General features: G+C 39.3%; 3 protein-coding genes across 4 annotated transcripts; all 3 read right to left on the reverse strand.

Moving 5' to 3' along the window:
- Positions 1–1141: 1141 nt before the first annotated feature.
- On the reverse strand, positions 1142–8649 carry mtdha (metadherin a). Of its 2 annotated transcripts, none has more exons than XM_029514007.1 (11): positions 8241–8649; positions 6977–7072; positions 6141–6255; positions 5814–5981; positions 5448–5621; positions 4632–4715; positions 4479–4547; positions 4226–4353; positions 3956–4069; positions 3724–3823; positions 1142–3551 (listed from the first exon to the last, which is right to left on the reverse strand). In XM_029514007.1, exons 1-11 carry the CDS (start codon positions 8583–8585, stop codon positions 3484–3486), a joined length of 1461 nt encoding a protein of 486 aa, XP_029369867.1. In that variant the 5' UTR covers positions 8586–8649; the 3' UTR covers positions 1142–3483. The 2 variants fall into 2 exon arrangements, with proteins under 2 accessions (XP_029369867.1, XP_029369866.1); XM_029514006.1 differs by having other exon boundaries at positions 6977–7075.
- A 254-nt stretch (positions 8650–8903) lies between these two features.
- rrm2b (ribonucleotide reductase M2 b) lies at positions 8904–13202 on the reverse strand. Its single transcript, XM_029514086.1, has 9 exons — positions 13045–13202; positions 12270–12434; positions 11918–12034; positions 11469–11602; positions 10731–10825; positions 10472–10605; positions 9984–10088; positions 9683–9796; positions 8904–9460 (listed from the first exon to the last, which is right to left on the reverse strand). Exons 1-9 carry the CDS (start codon positions 13087–13089, stop codon positions 9308–9310), a joined length of 1062 nt encoding a protein of 353 aa, XP_029369946.1. The 5' UTR covers positions 13090–13202; the 3' UTR covers positions 8904–9307.
- A 198-nt stretch (positions 13203–13400) lies between these two features.
- LOC115051078 (nuclear transport factor 2-like) lies at positions 13401–16324 on the reverse strand. Its single transcript, XM_029514357.1, has 5 exons — positions 16209–16324; positions 15054–15174; positions 14808–14879; positions 14631–14729; positions 13401–13664 (listed from the first exon to the last, which is right to left on the reverse strand). Exons 2-5 carry the CDS (start codon positions 15156–15158, stop codon positions 13548–13550), a joined length of 393 nt encoding a protein of 130 aa, XP_029370217.1. The 5' UTR covers positions 15159–15174; positions 16209–16324; the 3' UTR covers positions 13401–13547.
- Positions 16325–16490: the final 166 nt, after the last annotated feature.

Below are 16490 nucleotides of genomic sequence, written 5' to 3' on the forward strand. Positions count from 1 at the left end.
GACTTTCTCTGTGTCTAAACACACATCCTAGACAAAGACTGACAGATGGGGCTGCGACAACATCTCTAAGCTCTGCTGCGAAGACCACGCCACCATCACATTAGGGGATTTTCCTCCTCTGCCATGACTTAATAGTGACCAGACTTCTACCTCTTGAAAAACAGGAATGCAATTTGAACAGAAGAGCTCCAACTGATTTTTCTAGCATTAAATATTTTCCATACACGCACCAAAGTGAGTATTTAATTGTTAACACGTCGATGTAATTGTGTAAATATAAATAGGGCTCTGACATAATACCAGAAGTACAAGGCTTTATAATCTCAGCCTACAGGCCTGTTGAACAACTCATCCCATGGCCAGGGTTTGGGCTCACAGATATATCAGTTTAGCTGTATAATGTTGTGAGAGTCTACTGATTTGTTTCAGGGTGTGGGATTATTTGAATTTCAGACACAGTGACTTTAAATAGACATAAATAAATAAATAAATAAAAACCCACAGCATTAGCAAGTGATTTTCATAGCAGACTTTCAGCAACCAGAGTGCCATCCATTAAATGGTGACCTTGTTAATGTGCCTGCCTTTCATACACACAAACAAATGGATAACCACAACAATCCACCAGCTGGTGAAAGAAAAAAGTGATCCCTATGAAATGAAGGTGAATGGGTGGTTAGCCAGAGTTTGTAAAAGATTAAGATGGTAAATCCAAAACAAACAGAGAAAGGATGGAGAGAGGGGAAGCGGAGGAGGTCAGGCTCTAAACCGTGCCACGCGACTGCCTCACCACATTGACTGGGGCAGTGGTTTGCCCTCAGGAAGGTCAGTGCCCCTACAATCTATCACAGCCCTGCAAACATAGACTGCGCCACAGTAGCATAGAGTGAATTCAGTTGTATTAATCAGTGATTTAGGATTAGTTTGAAAGAAAATGTTTCAAGCCATTGTCCAGGGAGAAAATACCTTTTACAGTATAATCACATCATACCTGGTGGTTATGGGGAAATCTTCTGAGAGCATATACCTATGATTAATACTCGAAGGTTAGACATGAAAAAACAATTCAACAAAACAAAGTATGACAATCATACTTTAAAAAGTTTCTCACTGAGCCAAAATTGCAACCCTTATAACCATGTAATATCAAGCACTTATTTATTTTTCATCTTTAACAGACAGATTTGGAAATATAATTTGTATTTCCTCAATAAACAAAATCATTCACAAAAACAATTTCCTAGAGACACATATAAATACATTGATTGAATCATCTTAATCATCAGTAAAAATTAAACATAAGAATGGTGCCTGAAGCCACAGCAAAATATTTAGTTCTATCAAGTCTACCAACAATTATGTACCATCATCAGCTGATCCACACATTTATGCACTAAGGCGCTATGCCTACCAGCAAGACTCCTGTTAATGTCCACTAAATTGGATGACCACAAAAGCTGCAATTTTCTCCTTAAAAAAACAAAACAAAACAAAGCCCCCCCCCCAAAAAAAAAAAAAAAACAAAACAAACAAACAACGAAAAAAAAAAAAACAAAAACATTACCATATATACATTGAGTGGTACTTCAGGACCAAGTACTAACAGTTAAAGCAAGAAATCATTCATTTAATTTCATGTACAAGTACTATTATCAAAGTCATGCAAGATGAAAGATGAAATCAAAACTTGCAATTAGATGGAAACTATAAAAAAGGTGGCAATGCTATGCATCTACAAGTTAAGGCAATGGAATTTAATTCCTTTTAAATACATGTCATTTTGTATGTATGTGTGTGTGTGTGTGTGTGTTGAAAACAAGTTTTATGTGGAATTAAAGCTGCTCCATATCATCTCTCTGTAGGTTTTCATTCTCACTTCGAATCAAAAAACATTGACTCCCTTCATACTGTGGATCTGGGAGGTTGGGTACAAAACCCCAAAAAAATTACATATTTCACATTCTGCAAAAAAGGTAGTAAAAAAAAAAAAAACCCAAAACAATTGATTGACATAAAAAATCAAAACAGCCTTTTGCACAGTGCAATCACAGAACTGGAAAAAGCCCTTAGAGTCTGTACATATGGCATGGCTTTTTCTAGCACAAAAACCAGAAGACAACATCTTTAAAAGTTCATCAAGAGTGCAGATGGATACATTAAATCTCTAGCGCTTACGTCAGATAAAGACAGACAAAATCAGAATTATTAAATGTAAAAGGACAATAATTAATATGCCACTGAATCCCACCCCATCTTTCTGATTACAGTGCCTCCTGGTGGTTTAGTTAGTCTCTTCTCCACATTACAGTCCAAGGTTCAATTGCTAGTCTAAAATATCCAAACCTCAAATTCAATGGTTTCGCAACAAAATACAGATAAAAATGCAGAAACACTGCTGTGCAATGTTTCTCCATTTTTACTAATGTGGAATTCATCCTGTCCACAGCTTCCAATCCTCAGAAAGGAGCATTTACAGACTATGTCGTATGAAGTCAGAAAGCTGTGTCAAAGGATAGACTTTAGGGATTATTACTTTAAAGGTAAAGTCTTTCTATGGTATATCTAAACTGGAAGTGTTAGAGTGACTCTTGATCATATCGGTTATTTAGAAATACCTTTGTAGGGGGCCAACACTCTAAATAAAATGGTTATGACACAGTGTATATGCTGTATATTGCAATGCACTCTGAAGTCTAAAACACTAGCAGAATGAGAATCACCAAACCTTTTCCTGGCAGTCACATGCAAGTTTATAATCTCTGTTCTGGTAACAAATTTATATGCCACCACCATGACGTTCCCTGCTGTCACAACTCATCTCAGCTGGAAAAATCAAGCATGATGGCCATCAGTTACTTAGCTTTTGTTGTAGTTTAGAAAGTATTGGTGCACAAACCGAGAGGTCTCCTGTCTCTTAGCTGCTCTATGATGTTGAATGAGTAGGAGAGATGAAATTATAAGAATCCAAATCATTTTTTTGAAATGGACTTTTGAAACTGGTGTGAAGCTTGCTCCAACACAGTTCACTGATATATGGGCAGCCGTGTGACAAACAAAACAAAGTGCATTATGGAGTAAAAATGCATGAAAATATTAACTAAATTAAACTAAAGTAACTAAATTTCTTCCTGAAAAATACAATTAAAGAAAAAATAATGTGTGCTTTTGATTAAAAATAATAAGGAACACTCTTGATGGCACTGAAAAATAATTACATAAGCATGTACCTCCAATACAAGTCTACCTGTCCTGAAACTCCACTCTGGTTGCAGTGTAGCAAATAGTGCAAATTAGTTAAGATTTCAGTCCACAGGACCACAATTCATCACTATATTTAGTCAAGCAGGTGATATTCACCGCTTGCTTTACTTTTGTTTCGGCAACTGATTCATGTATTTCAGAAAAAACTGTACCTAGTAATTATTGCATGTGACACATTTGACAATCATTTGCATATTCTGTACTTTAACCTGCGGGATGTCTTCATGTTTCTCTTCGGACTTTTTTCTTCTGGGAGGTTTTTGGAGGGTCCACAGTCGGCTCAGATTTCTCTGAAAACAGATTAAAATGTTTGTAATCAGCTCTAAGTACAAACATTTTCACTAAATAAATTTGTGGAAACGTAGAAAATTTGAAAAAGAAGTTATGAGTAGTTATTATTCTACAGTTGGAGCATTACTTTTTGAAATCAACAGTTTTGGAAGCAGAACTGCTGAGACCTACTCTGAGAGGAGGATATGCTGAGATTCTGCTTTTTGGAGGCCATCACTGGAGGCTCTGGGGCTTTGGATGCTGCATTGACCAGAGGTGCTGTGCTCACCACCTATAACCAAGCGGGTGCAGTGATTTTTCAACAAAACAGGGAAAATGCAGACAGTACAACAATTTTACAGTTTTGTGAACGTGCAAGACATGTTTGCTATTTTTCTGAAAGTTTAATATTTTGCCTCCTTACCTGAGCTTCAGATGCAGCTTCCTCATCTGTTTTTTTCTTCTTTTTCCTCTTCTTCTTGGATTTGGCTGCTCCCCCAGAGGGATCTTCAGCAGTGTCCTTCTCATCCTCTGAAACCTGCCATAAAAACAGAATATTCAAACGATTATATTTGAAAACTATTGTCACCATATTCGATGAGCGATAAAAGGAAAAAAAGATAGCATATAATCACTTAAGCCAATTTTACATGTCATAATAAACAATATGCAGGTCCTGAAGATTGAACAGCACCTTATTGACTACTGGCTGTTCTTTCAATGGTAGGACTGGCGGCACCAACACAGGTGGCTCTTCATAGTTTCCCCAGTGCTCTACTGGGGCATTCCAGTCAGAGCTGGGATCAGCTGCAGCCATCCCATCTGAAATATTTACATGGAGGTTAAGATACAGATAGACCCTGACTGCTGTTCATTTGTTTTTGAACAAATGAACAGCATTAGCTTAGGAGGTTATGGCATTTGGGATGGTTTACTCCAACACTTACTGAATCCAGACCATTCACTGTCATCTGTGCGGTTCTTCCACTGTTGGTCAACTGAACTTGAAATTGGTTCTATGAGATGAAAAGGGACAAAATCTGTAGCTGCTAATAACTGATACACACAAAAAAACTCAGTCAGTTAAACACAAAACAAACCTGAGGTGTTCAGTCTCCGTATGGAAAATGACTGATGGTTGATATCAGTCTTTACCCGACCATCAATGCCACTCCATGCTGCAACTGGAAGTACAAACAAACTCAGATTTAATGGGAATACATTTCTGGGAGCATTTTACAATTGAAAACATCAAAACTAAATGAATCATAATCCACATAAAATCCTAATTTGATTAAAACAACCATTCTTCAACTTAAAATTGTTAAGCATTTACATTTTGTGTGTCTTTGTAGGTATTATCTATCAATGGCTTCACTCTATGCTAATGGAACCACTTAGGAAAACGTTAGCTCAGATTTTAACAATGTATCCTAACTTCCACTTCTTATCAGGCTTCCTTTTTCCTGCAACACCAGCTCAACCCAGCAGATGGCTCAAATGGATCAGTCTTCTATATTATCTCAGGAAAATTAAAATAAAGAATCTTATCACGATCCCCACTCCCCCTACCCAATTTATGCAGTCCAGATGTTCATGTTTCATTGTGGCCAAGTAGCATGTTTTGACTTAGTAACTGAATTGTGAACTAGCTCCTCAGATACAATAGATCATTTATACTAAAAGCTTTAATCTCACTGCCAAACTTCCAATACAGAGAGAACTAGCACTATTCAGCCACCAGAGAATAGAAAGGACAATGACCACCACCTGAGGTGGTTATAACTACTCCCAAACATCTTTAAAGCTTTACTTCAACACATCATGAAGTCACTATCCCATTTCAAAACTTCTTGTGTTAGACTGTGATCTTAAGCTTGTTGCTTTCTTTACTCTTGGAAAAAGGTCAGTACTACCTTGTGTCTCTTGTGTCCAGCACTGAGGCTCAGCTGGGACCCTGTAATGTGGAGCTGTGGGCATGTTGCTCCACTTACGTCCCTCCATGGCACCCATTTGACCTGGGACTTTCGTGGAAATATCAGTCCATCCTACACCATTGACTGAAGGCTCCTCTCTCCAGCTAGAGGACGCTTAAGTAGCAGACAGGGAAAATCACAAAGCCAGCTATCAAAAGCCTTATGTCCAGCAGTTTCTAGTTCAACCAAATTTAGATCAAAGTTTAGGGTTAATGATAGGCCCATGTTTTTGGTTACTATTCTGGTCTTGTGTATGACACAAAATCCCTATATTCTAACATCAGTGAGTCCTTGCTTGATCAATACCATTGCTTCCCCTGTTCTTCTTGGTGTTGGTAGGTGCTGTGGGTACAGGTGCTTTCAGATGGGTTTTGGGGGCCTCCAACCCTCCAGAGCTACCCGAGTCCTCAGGGCCCTTGTCCTTCCTGCGCTGCTGCCTCTTCTCTCGGTTACTGACTTTGGTCTCCCATGCACCTGGTGGGCATACAGTTGGAAAAAACAATAACAATTGATTATGTGTTTTGGTGTGTGCAAGTTAATGATAAATATGTACATATATTATAGATCAGATGATGCAATGCTCTTTGGTTGATTATTTCCCCAACAGCCTTTTCCTCAACAGTTAAGTCTCACCGTCATCATATTCCTTTGCATCATTTGAAACCACATGCTGGACTGGTTTCACAGAGTCTGTCTTGGGTTTCTTCTTGTTCTTTTTTACCTGCACTGGGGCCTGTACCCCAGGAGTCTGTGGACAGAGAGAAATAAAAGTTACATTTCAGTGAGGTCACTGAGCTCTAGGTATTGATGCCACAGCTACCGTACTAAGATTTGAGTTTTCTTTATAATTTCTTATGCACTTGTGTACATAAAAAACTAAATATTGTTCGCCCCAGCTCATACAGTATCACAGAGACACTTCAAAGACAATTTAAAAACCACATACACACACAAACGCACAAAAACCTAAAAATGTAAACAAGCGCACTAAAAATTATACTGACATTTTTGTCCATCAGCTGCACAGTGTGTTTAAAGTGCTATGAGAGTGCAGTCTTCATGGGATCTCTAATTATCTCTTGAGTATATGACACTATCCTCTGGTGCTTCTACTTCAGATTTGAGGTGACGTTGCACATGAACACCGTGTTGATGAATTCTCCTTTCTCCTTAATGTTTTACACTTGAATAAATGTCCTCAGCCTAAAACATCCTGGACTCCATCACTCTTTCTTCACATCCATTGATAAGAAATTCCCTAACAATGCGAATAATATAATTATTAACACAGTGAAGCCTTATCACACTGGAAAATAGGCGAAGGTGTGACATCAGGACTTCATTACTATTTCCCGGATGATGAAACTGCATCATAAATCTTAAATCAATCTTTTATAGATATCTTGTTGACCACCGACCGCCAACACTTCATGGAACCCTTTATTTTGGTAACAGAAACTCAATCATACCTTCTCACTTTGGATTGGTTGGGACACCTTGGAAACTACTGGTGCTGCTTTAACTTCCTCCTGAGCTACAGCAACTGGTTGTCCATTGGACTGAGTCTTCTAGGAGAGAAAGACAGAAGACAAACAGTACAATGATGATGCAACCAATGGTAAAAAACCCTACAAAAGGTGAGATGCTGGGGTTAACATCTGGTTTTTTTTTTTTTTTTAAATACTGGGTGGTTTTGCCCAGCATGACAAGCAACTTTATTTAAAACTTTAAAATATGTTTAACGCATTTGTTTCCTCACATGCTATTGGAATTGAACAGGAAAATAAAGTTGTCTTGTTTAGTGAGACAACCCTGCAGTAGTTAGTCTTAAAATAAAAGCTATTTTTTTTTTAGAAAAATAATTAATCAACTGTACAAAATCTAATTAAAATACAATATAATAATTTAAAATAAACCAAACTTTCTTTAAGTGTATAAATAACACAAAATGCAAGGAATTTTAAAACGCCATTTGTCCAGTGACTGTGCAGATTTAACATCTCATTATTATAGTATAGTATTATCTTTGTATACATTTAAAAGTGCCCAGCAGCTTATCCCCAGTGTCTGCAACATAAACGTGTTGATTTAACATTTCTACACATACATGCTGATAGACAAACACCTTGACCCCTGACAGTTTGGCTAAAATTTAAAGCCTTCAGCATGACATTAAAATCAACTGTCTACCTGATAACCGTGTAATTAAAGGGGAAGACTGAGATCATTTTAAAAGATCCATTTGCTGATGATGGATGAATCCCATTTTGTTGGCCGATGAGTAGAAACGTGGCAGGTCTACTTTATCAACTGCTTATTTATCCGAGCTTCCTAATACTCCATTTTGTTTGGACAAGTTTACCTCAATTAGCATGAAGTGGCTCGTCAGTTTGCATCTCTGTCTAAAAACAAGTCACGGTGATCCATTCACGTCTTAGTTTGTGACATTTTCAGATGGATATTTTAGTTTAGCGTGTTTAAATTCAGATAACTGTGGCGCCAATGACAACTCAGCGTGTTTTAGTCAACCAAGTTAGCAAGCTAACTAGCATAAATGTTGAATTTGGCGTCCCTTTGTGCGGAAACGAATAAAAAACTAAATAAATCAGTGCAGCGGGGACAAATGATGAAACTGATCTAATGACTGGTCGCTTCTGTTGGGCTTTAGTTGTTTGTGGGCACCGCTGAACTCGTTTTGTGCCGGAGCCGTCGGGACTCGGCCGCCTGCGGTACCTTTTCCGCCGCTTTCTTCTTGTTTCTCCTCTTCGGCTCCTCCGGCTTGGTGGGTTTCGCCGAGCCGGCCTTGGCAGGCTCACCGCCGCCGTGGCTGACCGGGGAACCCCGCTTCTTCCCGGCCAGCAGACCTCCACAGACCGCGGCCCAGGAGAGCCCGAGCAGCAGCAGACCCAACGCGGCCGTGGAGAGGACGACCCAGGACGGGTACAGCTCGGGCTTCAGCCCCAAATCCAGGCCGAACCGAGCCCGGGCATATTCCTGCCCCGAAGACAGGAGCTCCTTCAAAGCGCCGGAGAGCAGCTCGGCTTTGTCCGACGCGAAAGCTTTCAAGTCCCCGGCCATCTTTCCAAATTGCGAAAACACCAGCTAGCTGTTAGCTACCATTGCCTGCGTCCGTATGCTAACGGAGGAGTGGCTAATGTAATCCGGTCTGTGTCGGTAAATCTCAGTAACATTACTATCAGCAGGAAATGCACTTCTACACTGTCTCATTCTGCTTGTTTGGGGTTTCACAATATGACACAGGATCAGGATCAGGGGAATACCTAAATAATATATTTCAACTATATTTCTAATTAAATCAGCAACATCAGAAAACAAAGATGATGAGCGGGCAGATTATTCCTCCCAAAAATAATGACAACAAAGAAATGACTTTTCCTTTTATAAAACATTTAATTGTAACTTTAAAATGACAAAACTTTGAAACAGTATCACCATAGAAGACATCATCCAGCCCTGCAATTCTTAATGCTGATCAGGTGACAAGATGAAGTTGTCTTAAAGTGTCAACTAGTGTAAGAAATCCTTATTGTTATTGAACTAAAACGTGTCTTTTGTATGCCTGTCGTACCTAGAAAGCAAAAGTCCATTTGCTTGTTAATGTTCAGCTTATGTCAAGTTGCAAAATGTACTGGCTGCTAGTCAACCCTAAGTTTACTTTTCACTCTAGAGCCAAATGTAGCTTTCATCCATGAAATCGTAGTTCTTTTTCTACTTAATACAAACAAATAAAAAATAAATAAATAGGCAAGATGTAAGAAGCATGTAACAGAGTCTCCCATTCAGAAGTCTGCATCTAGTGTGAATGCACCATCCATTGTGTTTGTCATAACTCCAAATCTCTGATACTCGGACACTCGTTTCTCAAAGAAGTTGGTTTTCCCCTCAAGTGAAATGGACTCCATGAAGTCGAAAGGATTCTCCACGTGGTAAACCTTGAATAAATAAATAAATAAAAAATAAAAAAAATAACATTTTTACAAACAGCTAACCAAAAATCATCAAATAAAATGTGAATTTTATGGAATACAATCTATACAAGGAACATGGCTTCAACAGCAAGCTTCAGGGAATATCTATCTATCAGAATATAAAGGAAAAAAAAGAAATTTGACCACTTGGCGTACATTTGATTAAAATTTTTTAAACTGAATTACCTTAGCTTGCCCAAGGTCAGTGAGAAGACGGTCAGCCACAAACTCGATGTACTGTTTCATCAGAGGACAGTTGATTCCAATGAGATCGATTCGGAGGGCCTCTGTCAAAAACTCCTGCAATGCCAAACAGATTGTAACTTAAAAAAATGTTATCTGAGAAATCTAAGATTTTGGTCTTGTCCTAATCCTAATGTAAAGTCAAAAGAGGACAAACTGCCAAAAAAGACTGGATATACTATATCCTTAAAAATCTGTAATGTGAGAGTTTAGATTCAGCATAAATCCTCCAACAGCAACTGACCTGCTCAATGCTAACAGCTTTGGTGATGATGTCCTTCACTCTGTCCTCTGACGGCTTTTTCACCAGGTAGCTGTACAACAGGCAGGCGAAGTTACAGTGCAGGCCCTAGGAGACACATCAATATACATAGTTTCTACTGAAATGGGAAAGAGCAATTGTCTTAAGAGCACTATGGTAACCCTGGCAATTTTTTAAAGTAAAAAATGTTGTGGAAAAGCTGAAAAAGGCAGGAGTAGTACAGTTACAGTAACCTCTGCAAGTAGTGGGGTGACTTTATATAACCGTAAAAATCTGCCAAACCTCAATACAGCTGTGTCACATAAAATCATTAGAGAAGCAAGGTAAAATTTCCATGTTTTATTGCATGGGCTGGGAGATGCCACGTTCATACATTATTGTAGTTTTTTTATTATTTTTTTAAAATATATTTTTACAGCTTTTTTCAGCTTTGAACACTATTTGTCTTGTAGCTTGTAAATTCCTCTCACCTCGTCCCGGCTGATCAGCTCGTTGGAATAGGTAAGCCCAGGCATAAGACCTCTCTTCTTCAGCCAATAAATGGCAGCGAATGAGCCAGAGAAGAAGATTCCCTCAACAGCTGCAAAAGCCACAAGTCGCTCCCCTGAGGCCAAAAGTAAACGCCAAAACTACAGTTAAACAACAATACACAGGGAGCTCTTCTTCACAAGAGTTGTTAATTATATGCATTCAACGATAAAATTTATCCTAATGTTGCATCTTCCTTACCAAATTTGGCTTTGCTATCATTTATCCACTCTAGGGCCCAGTCTGCTTTTCGTTTCACACAAGGCATGGTCTGAATAGCGTTGAACAAAAAATCCCTGGAACACATACAACTGAGTCAAAAAAACATTGCCTTTGTTCACACTACTAATAAAAAAAAGAATAACAAAATAAATTCCAGAGGAAACTATGCACACCTTGCTTTTTTATGTTAACAAAATTAAAGGATAAATAAAATGGAGGATAAAATGTGCAGATTGTAGAATGCTAAAACATTAATTCTGATGTTAATGCCTGAAAAAGAAGTTTGAAGCCTGAAGTATAGTTTAACTGTCTTCATTGTTTGTAGGTACATCAAAGCTGCTGCAGCTGGGAATCCAACAGAAGTCACCACAAGGAGTTGCATACCATTCCTGTGATAAACAGTTGCAGGTGCAGTTTGTTTGCAATATTCAGAAAAAATTGTTGTCTTTGGTTAATTTGTCTGTTTCTGGTTATGCAACTTGCTCGAAAGGGAACCAAGCCATATTTTTACCATCTAGCTTTTACAATAGGCAACAATTATTGATTCTGACCTGGTGGAGTGTTAGATCACAAGACATCAGACAATGGTGCTTTGCACTGCATTGGAACCAGAATGCATTTTATACATCCCAGAAAAATACAATAAATATTTCTTAATTCAAAACCTTTGACTTGAAACTTGCTTGGACACCACCACTAAACTAATAAGCAACTGACCTTTCCTTTAGGTCTCTAATGTAGGTGTTGACAAGCATGCTATACATCTCTGAGTGAACAGTCTCTATGAGGATCTGGAAGCTGTAGAAAGCACGTGCTTCTGGAAGCTGCACCTCCTGGCTGAACCTCTGCACCTGTTAGATGAAACACATACAAATGTCACCATTGGACTACATGGCAAGCAAAAATATTATTTCTGTTCCAAAATGTACACAAGATCTGACTTCATTTATCCTTTATGATGACATTTCCAAGTGATCATGGAAGAAAACCACACTGATCTCATTGGGTTTTTATCTTTACTTGGCTGCCAATACATTTGTCAACTGTCATACTCTGAACCCATGCGCACCTGTGGTGGATACATGAAGAAATGTTGCATCTTCTGCCCTATTTAGTGCTATACAAACCACACACCAGCTGAAAGACATCCAACTGACAACTCTTACCAGGTTTTCATTGACAATACCATCACTAGCAGCAAAGAAGGCAAGGACATGGGAGATGAAGTGTTTCTCCTCATGTTTCAAACCATCCCAGTGCACCAGATCTTTGGACAGATCAACCTGAAGGACACAAAATAAAAAAATAAAAAATAAAAATAAACTGTCTGTTATACATTGTTTTATTTGTGCCAATGATGAAAAGTGGTGGTAGATATTGCATGTATCTTTGTACATTGTGGGAGGTGGAAAATCTACCTGAAAAGATAATTACTCAATAATGGAAAGGGATTTTTTTTTTTTGTGTGTGTGTGTTCAACCTATGAGTCAGTCACAAGTAACAAGTACCAAAACTCACCTCCTCTACAGTCCAGAAGGAGGCCTGTGCCTGTTTGTACATCTTCCAGATGTCAGGATACTGGATGGGAAATATGACAAACCGCTTGGGGTTTTCTCGGAGCAGAGGCTCATCCTCTGTGTCTGAATCCTTATGGCATCCCGGATCTTTATCTTTGAAGCCATTCTACAAAGAGTCGGAGCCAAGTAAGTAAACAGCGTGATGGACAGCACACTGCCACAGGTACATTTTCGCCCCGTTTAGTTTGGTACTGCTGTCTTTTAACTGTGCTGCAATAAACACGACCCAGAATTGACAGCAAACCTGTCAATACTGGGTCGGATGCTTTTATTACAAAACATGCTACCGCGCTTGCGCATTATTACCTGGCAAATACTTCCTACAAAAACCATGGCAGTTTCATGTAAATTATTACATTTCTGGAGTTTTTTTTTTTTAGACATAAATCTTAACTTAGCAAGCAATTATCTTGTCGCCTTAGACCGGTTTAAAGGTTTAAACGCCAGCAGGGTCAACGGTCGTCTTTCCTGGTGGACGCCGCCTGGCGCTGAGCTAGCATCGCCAGTGACGGCGAAATGTTTCATTGTATGAAACATACACCTGACAGACGATGAGCTAAACCACAACAGCAGCGATCACACCGAAGAGATGGCGTGATTTGTGATAGTTGATTAAATTACATCCCCTGAATCGGACTTTGAAATGCTCGTTGCCTTTTTACTTCGGTCCCCCTCGTGTGACCAAAGCGCCGCGGCCGCCCGTTGAAACTGCTTACCGACTGTCGGTGATCCGGCTGACGACTTAATTCAACTAGATCCATCCCCCAATGCTCCAGAGGACATTTGTCTCCTCCTGGTCCTGCTCGCTGCCCCGACCAGCCGTGAAAGTCACCGTGGCTTTGCCGCCTCGACAATTTCAGGCAGCCATGGACAGGGATACTGCGCATGCTCAGGAAAGGCTGCTTACAAAACTCTTCTTGACTTAAAAAAAAAAAAAAAACAACAACCAAAAAAAAAAAAAACATCATCCGACAGAGGTCCTGCTCCTCTGCTGTGAACCACTAACTGCACTGTTGATGCATGTTATGGAGAAAAACAGGTTTGTCAGGATAATCAAAACAAACGCAACAACTTCAGATTAATAATTTCTTTAATTGGATAGGAATGTAAATTGACAGTTTGCTTACAGATGTATTGTAAACACTGAGTTTTGCATAGAATGCCTTGTATTTTTAATGATTCTCAATGTGTGCAATGTGTTTTGTTTTTTTTGTTTTTTTCACACTGGGATGTTGTGTATTCCCAACCGGAACACATCGTTTGTGCAGGCCCATGCACAGTTTACGTTCTTCAGCATAAACACTTGATGGAAGGCCATTGGTGGATCATCATCGACCTGTTGCAGAAAATGTTTAATGTGGCAACAATGTTGAGTAGGACACAAATGTAAGTAAGCATTACATTTTCCCCTTTCACACACTGTTTATAAAATGGAGACAACACAGGGTGATTTATGAATGGTGGTTGACCCAGGTAGAAGTTCTAATTACAGTTTACCGAAAGCTTGTGCCACTTTTACTGACTCAATTACTGACACAATTCTCAGGAGTCAAAAGTTCAGTCATGTGACTGTGCTTTTTGAACTGCTTGGAAGATTTCAGATAGCAGTGTCATAGCTTTAAAGGCTTATCTATCTTATGATTTCAGTTTATTTGTATTTCAAGTCCTCCAAATACAGGTCACTGTTAAAATAATGGGCAAAATCTTAACAAATAAGCCAGGATGTCAATAAAAAACAAACAAACATATGTATAATTTCCCTGAGATCAATTTCAAAATATCTGAACATGCCACGTTCATCTGTTAGTATGCAAGCATAAACCCCATGGGAATCTGGAGGTATGTTCTGCCTTCTTAATATGAACTTTGGTGTGAAGGGTTAGGTTAGAAGGGTGCAAAAATCACAAAAATTTGTGCACCTGTTTCACGACAAAGCCCTGACTTAAAAATCCAAGTGAGAAGGTGTCTCCAAACAAGGAAAACTGACCAATTGGCACCAAAACTGCCAGCAGAAATTAAACAATATTCCAGCAATGTATTGTGAGAAGCTACCCAAAATACAGTATTTGACCCATATTAAACTATTTCAAAGCAAAGCTCCCAAATACTAAAAAAGTACATGCAAACTTCTGATACATTGGGAATATGTGAACATTTCAGAAAAGAAAAACAAAACAAGTAGTCCTAACCTTCTGAAGACAGGCAATTTTTTTATTAAGCTGTATGTATTCTTATGACTTCAACTGTGTGGCTCTGATTGTGGTGCAGACCCAGGCTGATAAACCAAAATTGAATAGCTTACCTGTAACTGTCCAAAGACCATGATGAGGACACAACTATCTATTGTGGGTTGGAAATCTTGTTCTGTTATAATGTGCTTAATGCGCTTGAATGGCAGGTTCTGTGGATTGGAAAAAATATTGTTTAACAATACTGTGATTAATTTAATTTAGAAAGCCACCAAGAGAGCGACACTTACTGCTAGTTTGCCTGTAATGGCTTCTCTTCCCTGAAAAGGTGATCCTTCCCATGTCAAACAAGCATCAGTGGACTGCGGAAAAAAGCTACACATAAGATACCCGTACATGTATTTTTAAACATTGAATCATAGCATTTAAAGGGTTGGATTTAGTTAGATGCAATCTGGTTTGTGGCAAATGACACTTATGCTGGGGGGATAATTTAACTGAAAAAGAGAGAATAATTGAATGGCGAGCAAACGTACATAGAGGTTACCCAAGGCCACTCTGTTGGTGTTGTCAAATTGGTTGTAATATTCTTGGACAAAACCCTCTCCAATCTTTTGCCATATTTCTTTCTCACAGGCCATGTGTAAACCTTTGGATCTGAAAGAGAGAAGAGTCTTGTCACGAGCTGTCAGTCAGGGACTTCATGTTGATGAACATATTGTAACGGTTTGTATAGCTGGGGCCGGTAAGTACTGCCACTGAGTCAGAACAATCAAATGCAGCTACACACAACAAACCCCAACCCCCCAAACCACCAGCACAAATGCCAATCAATACCAATATTTATATGAAACAACAGCCAGGATGGTTACAGCAAGAGGTAAGTGCCACGTCCCATCAGGACGCTGAAAAGCTGCACAGTTCAGGCCACGGAACTCAGGGCTCCCATTTTAAGACTCACCCGTGAACGCAGCACGACTTCATCCTCTAGTGGTGGCGCTTACATCTCCACCCACAGTCCACACCACCAAGAGCCGAAAACTACTTTTTTGTCCTACACAAGATCTGAGATGGTGGCCAGTTTCTCCATCACCGTTACTCACATGTACCAAATCGATAACCAAAATTTAAGAGTCACTTCATTTCAAAAATGACAAATCACTTGTAGATTTTGTTTTCCTCCCACGGAGGAAAAAATAAATCCTATTTGACTTTTCTGATTTTGTGACCACAAACTGATTAAAAAGACTAACACAGCCAGACTGACTATGTCATGTTTGTCTTTGGAAAACGACACAGAGGAGCTTTAAGTTTCCTGATAGTGAATCACGAAAACAATCGGCAGTTGGATTAATCATGAAAAGTGCGAATATCGAAATGAGCTTTCGTTTTTACTTTCAGTACTTCACTGTGACCCAAATCTCGCCAACGTATTTGACTGAAAATATGAGCTCGGTACCGATTAGACAGACTGACTCAGATTCTTCCGGGCCGTGCTGAGTCTTCATCTCCATTCAACACCGGTGGCCATAAATTAACCACAAACCTAACTTCAGGCTAACTTTGCTGCTAGCAACGATTGGCTTCGTCTCGGCACCGTTTTCTGAATGTTTCACTTTTACCCGGCCGATGGACAGATTAACATCTTTGGAAAACATTCCCTTAAAAAAAAAAAAGAAAGTTCATGTTACCGTGCTGAAAGTTTTATCTTTCTTTATCAAGCAGCAGAGCAGCCAGCGTGGAGACACATTCACTCATACAGAGGTTGGTGGGGTTCCCGCTTCCTCACAGTTGACTACATTTTGACGTCACTCGTAAACTAGCCAATGAGGACCCACGGTTTACCCTCACTTGTTTGCCCCGATTTTGGGCTGCCAGGAACTTTCGTACCACATCCACGATAAATGTCCCGTGAGAGACAGGTTGGATCAGGCGACTAAAACATACACGCAGAGGTATTAGGTTGCCCGTAT

Source organism: Echeneis naucrates, chromosome 11, assembly GCF_900963305.1.
Source record: "Echeneis naucrates chromosome 11, fEcheNa1.1, whole genome shotgun sequence".
NCBI lineage: Eukaryota > Metazoa > Chordata > Actinopteri > Carangiformes > Echeneidae > Echeneis > Echeneis naucrates.

Excerpts from the sequence above, each read along its gene's own strand:
- LOC115051078 (XM_029514357.1), bottom strand. The coding sequence starts at position 15,158 with ATGGCCTGTGAGAAAGAAATATGGCAAAAGATTGGAGAGGGTTTTGTC. Across the intron at positions 14,880-15,053 it reads TGGCCTTGGGTAACCTCTAT|TCCACTGATGCTTGTTTGAC; the intron begins GTACGTTTGCTC and ends TTTTTTCCGCAG. Across the intron at positions 14,730-14,807 it reads CCATTACAGGCAAACTAGCA|AACCTGCCATTCAAGCGCAT; the intron begins GTAAGTGTCGCT and ends TCCAATCCACAG.
- mtdha (XM_029514006.1), bottom strand. The coding sequence starts at position 8,585 with ATGGCCGGGGACTTGAAAGCTTTCGCGTCGGACAAAGCCGAGCTGCTC. Across the intron at positions 5,622-5,813 it reads GAAGAACAGGGGAAGCAATG|CGTCCTCTAGCTGGAGAGAG; the intron begins GTATTGATCAAG and ends CTGCTACTTAAG. Across the intron at positions 4,354-4,478 it reads CAGTGAATGGTCTGGATTCA|ATGGGATGGCTGCAGCTGAT; the intron begins GTAAGTGTTGGA and ends TAAATATTTCAG.
- rrm2b (XM_029514086.1), bottom strand. The coding sequence starts at position 13,089 with ATGGATCTAGTTGAATTAAGTCGTCAGCCGGATCACCGACAGTCG. Across the intron at positions 12,035-12,269 it reads CCTTCTGGACTGTAGAGGAG|GTTGATCTGTCCAAAGATCT; the intron begins GTGAGTTTTGGT and ends TGTGTCCTTCAG. Across the intron at positions 9,461-9,682 it reads CTGACCTTGGGCAAGCTAAG|GTTTACCACGTGGAGAATCC; the intron begins GTAATTCAGTTT and ends TATTTATTCAAG.